General features: G+C 59.0%; 6 protein-coding genes and 1 pseudogene across 6 annotated transcripts in view; 4 read left to right on the top strand and 3 right to left on the bottom strand.

The window, feature by feature from the left end:
• The window catches only part of ACA1_053490 (Nucleotide binding protein 1like protein, putative), a gene marked incomplete at both ends in the record, with an annotated part of 1513 nt that extends 1255 nt beyond the window's left edge, over positions 1-258 (bottom strand). Inside the window, one exon of the mRNA XM_004343978.1 lies at positions 157-258. Coding sequence (XP_004344028.1) covers positions 157-258 — 102 coding nt within the window. The remainder of the gene's footprint in view (positions 1-156) is intronic.
• Positions 259-541: 283 nt separating this feature from the next.
• Positions 542-2308, bottom strand: ACA1_053480 (Longevityassurance protein (LAG1) domain containing protein; the record flags this gene model as incomplete). Its single annotated transcript, XM_004343977.1, has 8 exons — positions 542-781; positions 877-1003; positions 1103-1169; positions 1238-1295; positions 1385-1724; positions 1867-1955; positions 2031-2152; positions 2254-2308. The coding sequence occupies 8 exons, from the start codon at positions 2306-2308 to the stop codon at positions 542-544; spliced, it is 1098 nt and encodes a 365-aa protein (XP_004344027.1).
• A 391-nt stretch (positions 2309-2699) lies between these two features.
• On the top strand, positions 2700-3496 carry ACA1_053470 (uncharacterized protein; the record flags this gene model as incomplete). Its single annotated transcript, XM_004343976.1, has 4 exons — positions 2700-2819; positions 3031-3114; positions 3166-3348; positions 3428-3496. 4 exons carry the CDS (start codon positions 2700-2702, stop codon positions 3494-3496), a joined length of 456 nt encoding a protein of 151 aa, XP_004344026.1.
• A 669-nt stretch (positions 3497-4165) lies between these two features.
• Positions 4166-4751, top strand: ACA1_053460 (annotated as a pseudogene).
• Positions 4752-5004: 253 nt separating this feature from the next.
• Positions 5005-6061, bottom strand: ACA1_053450 (methyltransferase domain containing protein; the record flags this gene model as incomplete). Its single annotated transcript, XM_004343975.1, has 3 exons — positions 5005-5679; positions 5776-5901; positions 5954-6061. The coding sequence occupies 3 exons, from the start codon at positions 6059-6061 to the stop codon at positions 5005-5007; spliced, it is 909 nt and encodes a 302-aa protein (XP_004344025.1).
• Positions 6062-6236: 175 nt separating this feature from the next.
• ACA1_053440 (EF hand domain containing protein) lies at positions 6237-7919 on the top strand (the record flags this gene model as incomplete). Its single annotated transcript, XM_004343974.1, is given in 7 exon segments — positions 6237-6323; positions 6340-6439; positions 6519-6571; positions 6682-6783; positions 6882-7084; positions 7570-7793; positions 7879-7919. 7 exon segments carry the CDS (start codon positions 6237-6239, stop codon positions 7917-7919), a joined length of 810 nt encoding a protein of 269 aa, XP_004344024.1.
• A 1211-nt stretch (positions 7920-9130) lies between these two features.
• Positions 9131-10379, top strand: ACA1_053430 (DSBA family thioredoxin domain containing protein; the record flags this gene model as incomplete). The annotated part of the gene is made up of 4 exons (XM_004343973.1): positions 9131-9440; positions 9558-9615; positions 9747-9874; positions 9994-10379. 4 exons carry the CDS (start codon positions 9131-9133, stop codon positions 10377-10379), a joined length of 882 nt encoding a protein of 293 aa, XP_004344023.1.
• Between the last annotated feature and the right edge of the window lie 4 nt (positions 10380-10383).

Here is a 10383-nt window from a genome sequence, read left to right as displayed (position 1 = left end):
GTACGGCACGGCAGGATGCCCCCGTGGGGGGGGGGGGTGCGGCCACTCCTGCGTCCAGCAGTCAGCCGAAGGGGGTTGGAAAAGAGGGGGGGGGGTACCAGGGTCGGGGGCGAGGCCGGCCTGGCAGAGGGACTTGCCGGGGCATGCCTCGCACACGCCCGCTCGCCCGGCCTCGGCAGTCTCCGAGGGGCAGCCCTCGAAGGCGCGCGCCACCTCACCCGCGTCGTCGGCGTCGTCGTGGCGCGGTGCCGCCTCCATCTATCGTTGTTCGTCTTGGGTTTCCGGAGCTAGCGGCTGGGCATGCCAACCCAGCTTGGAATTCGAACACCACCACAGGTGAAGGGTGGCGTGTGCGACAAGACACAAGTGGCCAAGAGCGCTGCCGGACCCTACGGCTCTATCGGCCAAAGACCTTGGGGGGGTCATGTAGTGGCTCTATTTCTATTTACATGTATGTATGTTTCTGTATAAAAAAGTGCCCCACCACCCATCATCGGTGGTGGACTGCGGGCAGGAATGGATAGAGAGAAGCTGAATCGGCTCAGGAGGCCTTGGCCTTGCCCCTGGCGGCAGCGGCGGCACGCTTGGAGGTGGTGGCGAGGGCCGGAGACAGGGGCTCCTTCTGTGGCGGCAGCACCTGCTGGTCCTGCTGCTGGTGGTGCTTGAGGGCGGCGGTGGCCGGTGGGCTGTTCCTGGCCTTCTCCCGGATGTCGTCCATGGACTGGGTGCCGTTGCGCAGGGATAGGATACCGATTCGCACGATCTGGTAGAACCAGAAAATCTGCAGATCACACCCACCTCATGAGTCTCCACCTCCTCTCCTCCTCTCCTCCGCGGCGGCGGTGGTGGTGGCGATGGGGAGGGGCCACCACGTACATTGAGGGCGAAGAGAATGAGCAGCAGCGCGTTGTAGGGGACCCAGCCCTTGATGCCCTCCCAGCCAAAGACCTTGATGGTGCCCACCACGGTCGTGTGCAGCACCACGTACGGGAAGTACAGCAACCTGGTGGTCCACCAGCCACGCACGCCGCGTTAGCCCGCAACGTCGCGCGACACGACACGACACGACACACACACGAAGGAGGGCGCGGCGAGCGGGTACCTGAAGGCGACCCAAACGGTGGGCAGGGTGGCATAGACGGCCAGGTAGAACGCCGGATGGATCGTGGCTGCGCGGGAGATTGGTGGTGGGTGAGATGAAACCGTTTGAGGGAGGAAAGGGGGGTGGCAGGCGTACAGTCCCGATCCAGGGTCTTGAGTGTCTTGGCCGAAAACACGAAGATGTCGCAGATGTCCTGTAAATGGTCGCGGTGAGCAGTTGGCGCGAATGGAGTGATGGCTCCAGACATGGATGGAGAGAGGGGGGAGGGGAGTAGTAGGCTACCATGGAGAACATGACGAGCATTCCGATGCGGAAGTAGCCCGTGACGAATGCGGCGTAGAGGAGGGTGAGGGTGACGGCGTGGTGCACAATCATGATCCAATAGTCGGACTTGCGCGAGTCCTGGAACACGTGGGCGTAGCTGCAGTACACATACCAGCCCGTCTGGATGCCGTAGAACCAAAATATCTCCGGACTATTGTGCAGCAGCAGCAGTGTGAGTGCGGGTGGCTGGCTGGACATGGTGGAGAGAAGGGAGGGGCGGTACTCGATGGTCTGATTCGGGAAGCCCTCAAGGAAGGTGAGGATGGGAAACCAGAACCAGTCCTGCTTGACCAGGAACCTGTGGTGTGTGTGTGTGTGTGTGTGTTGTGCACGTCCATACATGAGACGGACCAATCGTCATGATGATGATGATGATAAGCAATCGTCGTGTAGTTATCTGAGGAATTTGGGACGATGCAATGGACCAGAGGGTAACGCACATGGTGTTGAAAGTCCAGGCGAAGGTGTAGAAGAGGACCTGCATCACGGACTCCTCGAGCTTTTGGGCAGACTTTTCGACCTGCATTCGCTGTGCGAGAGGCTGCAAGGAGGGTGGGTTGGCAAGTGCGAGGTGGAAGTAGCCGAAGGGAAGGGCACGCCGTACGTCAATGACCTGCTTGCGCAGCACAGAACGAAGAACGCCAGAGGCAATGGCTGAGCCGACGACGATGGCATAGAACGTTGGGTCGGGCCACCAGGAGGCCTTGTGATCGTACACGTATGTCCCTGCACGCTCGGCCCATTTAGGGAGAGTACTCGACTCGTCTACGCAGCCAGCCAGAAGAGAAAGGCGCGAGCTGAGCGGCAGCAGGCGGCAGTTTGCGTACCTCGGGGAATGTCGCGGCCGGCGAGGGTGAGGGGATAGTCAGGGAAGGGCCACATACAGGCAAAGCGACAATTAAGTGTGCTTAGGCCCGGCGGAGTGGGTGCGGAGAAGAGAAGGGTGAGCTGGTTGAGGAGGAAGTGTGAGGCCTGGAGGTAGTGGGTTTGAGTTCGACAACGACACAAGAAGAAGCTTTTTTAACCTGGGACTCATCGTGATCCGCATGGTGGTGCCCCCTCGTGTGTGCTTTTGGCCTGAGCTGCAGGCGAATTTCCGCAGGTGCCCAGCTGCTTCCCCGCCTCGCTCCTATCTCCTCTTGTCTCCCTGTCCTTCTACGAATTTCCACCTTCATTTCTCATTTTATTTAATTTTTCCTTATCAATTAATTGCCCATTTCTCTCGATTGGATCCATTCATTGACAACAATCACGTAGCGCGATTCTCGCAACCATGGAGAACAAGGCACAGCTCGTCAGCATGCTCTTCGACATCACGTTGCGACTCAAAAACCAGATGGACCATAACCGGACCACGACAACGACTCTACTCGCAAAAGCCCACACCCTCAAGGTTAAAAAAACTCTATTAATTTAGTAAATACAATTAATAGATTTTTGATTCTCACGCGGAGCATCTTCAGGACCAGATAGCAGCACACCACGGCAAGAGCGATTATCCCGAGTCAGCAGGCACGCCTTCCATTTCTTTTGAGAAGATATAACAAAGGGCTGATTCCCAACTACCAATAGACACGAGCACCCGTGCCGTATCAGAGTTGCAGCATGAAAACGAGGACCTCAAGGCGTCCGTTCGGGAATATAAGCAAACGATCGAAGTCATCATCGAGAAGCACCTCACGCAAATGGTGCGTTGGCACACCAACCAAGATCCACCGCTTTGTTCTGACCTGGTGCAGACGGAGCTTCACCAGGAGCACCTGGCCCGGGAGAAGCGACTCGAGGACCAACTGGCATCGGAAAAGCATCACGCCCAAGCGCTCCGTACGCAAAACGTTTACTTGAAGGAGAAAGTCGAGCAGATGCTGCAGGTCATGAAGGCTGCCTGCGCGTCTGACAAAGATCACGCTTACGACGAGGAGGTACACTATGCGCCAGATTCTTATCATGTAGCGATGTTTTACCGACGAAGACCCTCTCCGTCATGTGATCTGCTGGCAGGCGTACATGGCTGCTCTCGAGAGCGAGAACAAAACTCTCCGCATAGCCTTGGGCCTAGACACCATGTAGTCACTGTAGGGCATCACGACCGCACATGTACAAATACACATACCGACCCCGATACACTTTGGTACTGCCCCTTTGCTTTTTGGCGGGAACCAACGCGCCGGCAAGGCGTTTCCTTTTCGCGTTGCTGGCGACATTTCACTTTGTTGCTCCCGCGTGAAGAAGGCCACAGCTCCATGTCCGCCCATGCCAAGTGCAACCTCTGCTGGAGGTACCCCCCCCCCGGTCCGTTTTCCTTCCTCTACTCTGCTCTATTCTAACGCTAGAATCGTGATCACGCGTACCATGGCGCAGGGAGCTAGAGGAGTGCGCCTACATAACTCGGTGTTCACATATATTCTGTACTCCTTCCTTCTTCGCGCGTTTGAGCGTTCTTGCTCGCAGTGACCAATTCTGTTGAAGGCGAGCGCGATGCGCATAAGAGTATAAATGCCGAAGGGCTGTGTCCTCTCTGCGACACTCCGCTACAAGGAAGGTACACGCTACACGATCGGCTCCCACATCAGCGGTACTTATTGAGTCTTTCCATTAGAGGAGGCGTTACGCTCGTCGAGTTTACTCCTGCTGCGTCTTTCGAAAAGGCTATCCAGCTGTGTGGACTTGCCCCCGCTTCAGGTACGTTGCTGTATCGTTGCCAAGACGAGCAATCGCAGCTAACTGCGAATACAAGTTATGAACCTCGCTACGAAGGCTTTAGAGTTTTGGGACTACCAGAAGCAAACGGAGCTCGAGTACCACAGGATGTCACTCAAGAATCAGCAGATGCGCCTCCAGAGCGTCGAGAAGCAGTGCAACGAGAAGCTGATGGAGGCTCAGAACAAAATCAACGTTCTCACGCACCAGCTCAACTCGGTAAGGGAGGAACTCGAAACTAGCAAGAAGGAGGCTGCCGAGTTGCAGGAAAAGTATGCCGAGCGAACAAGGTAATTGCGTACTCGCCGCTCTTGGTCACTGCTCAACTCAGGGCCGATGCTCACTACTTTCCGCAGACAGAAGCGAAAGCTGGCCGAGCTTTACGAATGCCTCAAGCAGCGCTATGAAGGTGGGAGACCCGTGGGCACGAGTTCGCCGCTCTTTCTTCCGAAGAATCTCGTAGCGAGCCCGCAGGGCGAGCCACCCTCGTTCGGAGCGCACAGCAACCCCAAGTTCGGAAGTATCAGCTTTCCTTCTCGCGTCCGAGAGCAGGAGCTCGCTCCACGGCACCCAGAAGTCGATCGTACGCACCTCCAAGGCATCCCTTCTCGCTACTCGTGCATAAGAGTCTCTTTCTTCTCTCTACAGGCTTTTCGCTGCTCCGCCGACAGAGTCCTACTGGACGCTCAGCTTCTCGCCTCCCGACCAATCGACCCTCATTCCGGCCGCTCTTTGCGCCCAAGAGACCGGAAACGCCTGTTCTCTCGAGGCAACTCGCCACCGACACCCTGAGTCGCAGTCCCTTGCTTATGGGATGATCACCTGGGCTCTTCCGAGCAGCAATACAGCGCCTTTGTTAGGAAGTAACGCCCTGTGCTTTACTGCGTGGCTTGTTGGAGCTTGAACGATGAAATGGCAAGGAAGAGGGGGAACTCTGTCCGTGCTCGATTCTCTCGCTTGGCTTGGCTGCCCTCGCTCGTCTTGTCCGAGTACCACTCCTCAATGAGCTCGACCGCCATCCCGGCGTCGGAGAGCCACCGGAAGTAGTGGTCCAGCGGGTAGTGGTACGAATAGGTGGTGGGGCTCGCGCCCTCGCTCTTGGCGGCGGCGGAGGAGGAGGGCTCTGTCGCGCCGCCGCCCTTCTTCACTCCGGGATGCACCATGATCGGCACCTCGAGCGGGCTGTGGTAGCGATCGACGCGGCGGTACTGGGCGTTGTTTTGCGGGTCCACCTCCCATCGCGATTGCCGAGGCACGCGGAAGCACGGGTGGTTGAGCACCACCACGAGCCGCCCCTGGTCGCCCAGCCGCTCGCCCGCAATGCGCAGGGCAGCTGCTTGATCGCGCATGTTCTGGAGCGAGAGCACGAACGCCGCGTGCGAGAAGCCACCGCCGGTGGACTTGGGCGCGACGTCGTAGGGTCGAGTGACATCAGCAACAGCGTAGCGGTGCTGCGGCGCGGTGTCGTAGGCCTGCGCCTTGCGGACGAGGAACTTCGAGGCATCGACGCCCACGTACTCCACTCCTTTGGGCACCTGCCGCCCCAGCACTCCCTGACGCACACGCAGAGCCACTTGAGCAAGCAAAGCAACAACCACCACATCGGCGGGACCTACATGCTGCCGCGCTGCTCACACACGAGTACGCACCTGCCCACACCCAAGGTCCAACAGCGAACTGGCCACCTTGGGCGACGAATCTAAGCGCAGCAAGCGCAGAACCCCGGGAATGACGAGCTGCTGGTGGAAATGGTGCCCCTCCTGTGGGTTGACCCGCTGACGGCCATCAGAACGGCCGCGTATGATACAGCAGGCCAGGCGGACGCACCTTGCCGACTATGCCATCGTACCACCGTCCCGCGCTTTCCCACGATGTGCTGGCGGAGGTTTGCCGTGCGACTGCAGCAATCGTCGTTCTCTGTCTCCTGCTGGCCATCTTCCGGCCGGCCTTGTTCGCATTATTCTTTGGTTTCTCTTGCCATTTCTTATGCCCCTCCCCTGCTTTTGTCTTCTTTTGTCTGATGTGTGCAAGATGGTACGTGTACCATACATCCGTGAGCTACCTACCTGCTTCTTTATCGATGTGTTGGTGTTGGTTGACCATTCCCGACATGGGCCACTCCTCCTTTGCCTGTGCAGAGCGCCAGATCTTCGGCAACCCCACGAAAACGAGCGGCCAAACGGGCACCTGCGGCAGGGTCCGTTCGGGGCAAGGGTGCGACGGCCGGCAAGAAGGCGAGAGCCGCCACGGCCAGCAAGAAGCGAAAGAGCGAGCCCCAGTCTGCTTTCGACCTGCTCGACCTCGACGGGACCGGTACCCCCTCCCTGGCCTGGTGTCTGCTTGCTCTGCCCACCCGCCCATCAACCCCCCCCCCACCTCTTCTACGGCACAGGACGTGTCGCGGCGCACGAGTTGCGGGGTGTGATGAGTGCTCTCGGCTACGAGGTACGGCACGCACAATGTCCAGCTCTCTTCTGCTGCTCCTGCTGCGGCGGCGGGCGGCGGCGTGGCCTTATTTGGTGGTGGAGTGGGTGACTGACGCAACCAAACACCAGGACAAGAGCGAAGACATCAAGCGCATCATTGGCGAGCTCGAGGACGGACCCGAGGGCTTCGTCGACGTGCGCAAGTTCGAGCAGGCCTTCACGGCGCTGCTGGTCCGTTTCTCCTCCTCTTTTGACGCACAGTGACGCGCTAACAAACAAACACACACACACACCGCTTGGCGCCAACCACAATGTCGTCGCCTATATAGACCGAGAAGGACATGGGTACGGAGATCGAGAGGGCGTTCAAGCTGTTCGATGTCGAGAAGAAGGGCATGATCACGCTGAGCTCTCTGCGACGAGTAGCGCAAGAAGTTGGCGAGAAGCTCAGCGAGGACGAGCTCCACGAAATGATCCTCCTCGCCGATCGCGCCAAGGCACCCCCCCCCCACTCTCCTCCCTTCCCGCCCACGTGCGTGTGCGTTGGAAGATTGGCTCACTTCGATGATTTGGACAGGTCGGGGGAGTGCTGTATGAAGACTTCTGCCTCGTCATGACCTCCTCCTGACCTATCCCCCCCCCCAAGTGCGTGCCGCGGCTGCCCTGTGCGTAATGCTTAGATGGGGTCGTCTCCTTTGTTGTTGGCAGGCCGGTCTGGTCCAGCACAATACACGATACACACGATACACACATGTCACACACTCTCCCTCTTCATCGCGCCCCTCTCTTGGCTCCTCCTCTATTCCACTCTGCACACGGCGCCAAGCGTCACGCCACGGCCCCCGAGCTCAGGGACCAGGACCAGGGGCATTCACTCCCGCGCCCCGCGGACCTGCTCGTTCACCACGTCCCTCTTGGGCGCGTCTGTGTGTCGTGTGTGTGTGTCGTGTGCGAGCGGACGGAGGTGAGCCAACTCAACTCTCGGCCATGCATCGATGGGTGGTGGTGGTGGGGTAGGGGAGCAGCGTCCGTACTGATGGCGGTCTGCACGGTCATGGCGCCCACGCCGTATTGGTTGGAGGTGACAGGGGCGCGGATCTGCTCGTTCACGGTGTCGAGCTTGGGCGCGTTAAGCGCCCGATCGACGTGGATGGCCGCCGAACCCACCGTGCCGTGCACCCGCACGTTCTGGCCGTTCTCCACGTTGGAGAACCCCGTCACCGGACTGTGCACCATCGCACGTATCGCACGGACACACGCATTAGTCACCGGTGGCCCCGCGCGGCATACCCCCTCGCAGCACACGCTCGTGCGCAGTGGTGGCAGGGGTGGTGGTGGTGGTGTCTTGCCTGTGGTTCTTGCAGTAGGCCTTGCCGTCGTAGAACTTGTAGTTGGTCAGGTTGAGCTGCCACGTGCACCCCTCGTTCTGGCCTGCAACCCCCCAAACCAAACCAAACCAAACCAAACCCACCATGAAAGAGTTAAGGGGGGGGGAGAAAGGCGGGGTGGGGTGGGGTGGGGGGTACATTTGAAGCAGCCCTTGTGGTAGACCTGCTCGGCGTTGGGGGGTCCCACCTTGAAGCCCTCGATGGAGTAGGTGGTCTTGCCGCACCTCGCACACTTGCCCAGAGTCGACATGGTTGCTTCTGCTGGTGTGTGGATGGATATTTATTTATTAAGCTCGCCTAGTTAGCCGCTGCAGAGCCAAATGCGCCACCACACAAGCTGCCCCCCCCCCACGCACCTCTCTCGTGTTCTTGTTCTTCTTCGCGCTGCTCAAGGGGATTGCTGGGCACCTTGAGTGGCGCCGTGGCCCTAATTACCGAAGCTAGCACCCCGCCACCGTCCAATCCCGCACGCCCTTCCGCAGGACAACCAATTTCATTCCTTTTTCTTTTGGCTTCCAGGTTACTGTTTGGTGCGGACAGGTGAGAGCTTTGTGATCATTTTCATAAGCAGGTCAACATGATGTTTGCTTGTGCTAACTTGCATGCTCAGTTGTGCAAACCTGCTGGTCCCAATTTTTGCTTGTAGTTGGGATGGACACACCTTTCCTGACCTTGTTGCATCTGCATTCACACAAATTTTTCACACATCAAACTCACCCTCAACTCATTGCAGGTCCAAGCCCAAAAGAAGACATCTTTTCCTGAGTCTATAGCCTCATGACAGTGTGCTATGACTGCCTTTGTGCCACACCTGGCCATCACAAGGTGGAGTCACCCATGTTCCAGTCTTGAAGAAGGGTTTCACCCACTGTAGGATCAACTACAACATCAGGCAACTGCTGGAGAGTCTCTACAGACTCATGCAGGTACCACTCAAGTGGAACCATACCATTGATGCACCCCTAACTCCTCAATGACCAAGAACCCCTCAACCAACCACATAAGAGACAAACATATATAAAGGAGCTCAGCACCAGTTTCACATTCTTCATGTTGATCTCTTTATTCTCATAAAAGCAAATACAACGCTTTCTACATCTACTTCTCCACTACACATATCCTACTCCAACACTATGCCTCAGAAGCAATAAAGCAGCTTTTATTGGGTTTATTTTGTTGTGTCCCAGAGGATGTGGCATTGCAGATCCTTGGCGGTAGTGCTTTCCTCGAGGACTGCAGCCTCCTGTGCCAGTCGCTCACTGAGCTCTGTGAGCACGGGCGGGGGTGAGCACCAGCCACCACCAGCAGCAGCGGCAGCATCGAGCAGCGGTGGCGCTCCTCCGCCGGTGGAGGTACGGTTCTACTTCGACTACCGCAGCCCGTTCGCCTACCTGGCCAAGGATCTGGTCTACGGCATCGAAGACCACTACCCGCCCGACGCCGTGCACGTGCGGTGGCTCCCCTTCGCCTTCCCCGTCGAGGAGGGCTTCGGTCTGCCTGGTGCGCCCCTACCCCCCCCCCACGTCCGACTCTCTTTCTTTTCACTTCCTCTCACCCCGTGGTGGTCCCCCACCGTGGTCCCAACACACATGTGTGGTGTCGTCTTTCACGACGCAGGGTCGCGCAGCCGCTACCACCTCAACAAGGTCAAGTACGCCTACGTCGACGCACGGCAGTAAGTACAAGAGAAACCGGTTACCACAACTCTCTCTCTCTCTCTCGTGTGGTGTGTGTGTCGTGTGCGCGCGTGTGTGTGTGGCCTGACGGAGCGCGCCGTGTTGCTGTGTGGTGTGATGGCACGTGCAGGTGGGCGAATGAGCGCGACCCGCCGCTGGTGATCAAGGGTCCCCAGCGCGTGTTCGATTCCACGAGGGCCAACGCGGCGGGCCTCTTCGCCCAGTCGCTCGGCCGGCCTGTCTTCCGCGCCTACACCGGTACCGCACCCCCCCAACCCCACTCCCATCCCACGCCCGGCCTAAGGCCAAGAGCGCGCACACACACACAACACACACACACCGCTCGATCGCCGCGTGTTCACACGACGCCGTATTAGACCGGGTCTATCGGGAGTTCTTCGAGCGGCGGCTCGACATCGAGCAGGCGGAGGCCATCCGGTGCGTGCTGCAGGACGCCGTCGCGCGCCACGCCGGTGATCATTCCCAGGCCGCCGCCGGGTGGGAATCGCGCTACGCGGCCTTCGTGGGAGACGACGAGCAACAGCAGGAGGAGGGAGGTGGCGGCGCGGCGCGGGGCCAGCTGGCGGAAATTCGCGAGGCGGCCGAGGAGGAGGGCGTGTTCGGGGTGCCCTCCTTCGTGGTCGGCGGCCACCTCTTCTTCGGCGCCGACCGGTTCCACTGGGTGCGCCGCCGGCTCGACGCCCTCCTCGCCGCGCGCCACACGCCCGGCACCACCCAGCCCACCACCTCCTCCTCCACTTGACACT

The sequence above is a fragment of the Acanthamoeba castellanii genome (assembly GCF_000313135.1).
Source record: "Acanthamoeba castellanii str. Neff unplaced genomic scaffold scf7180000084594, whole genome shotgun sequence".
NCBI lineage: Eukaryota > Discosea > Longamoebia > Acanthamoebidae > Acanthamoeba > Acanthamoeba castellanii.
Note: the sequence above shows the minus strand (reverse complement) of the source record. Positions and strands in the feature narration are given on the sequence as shown.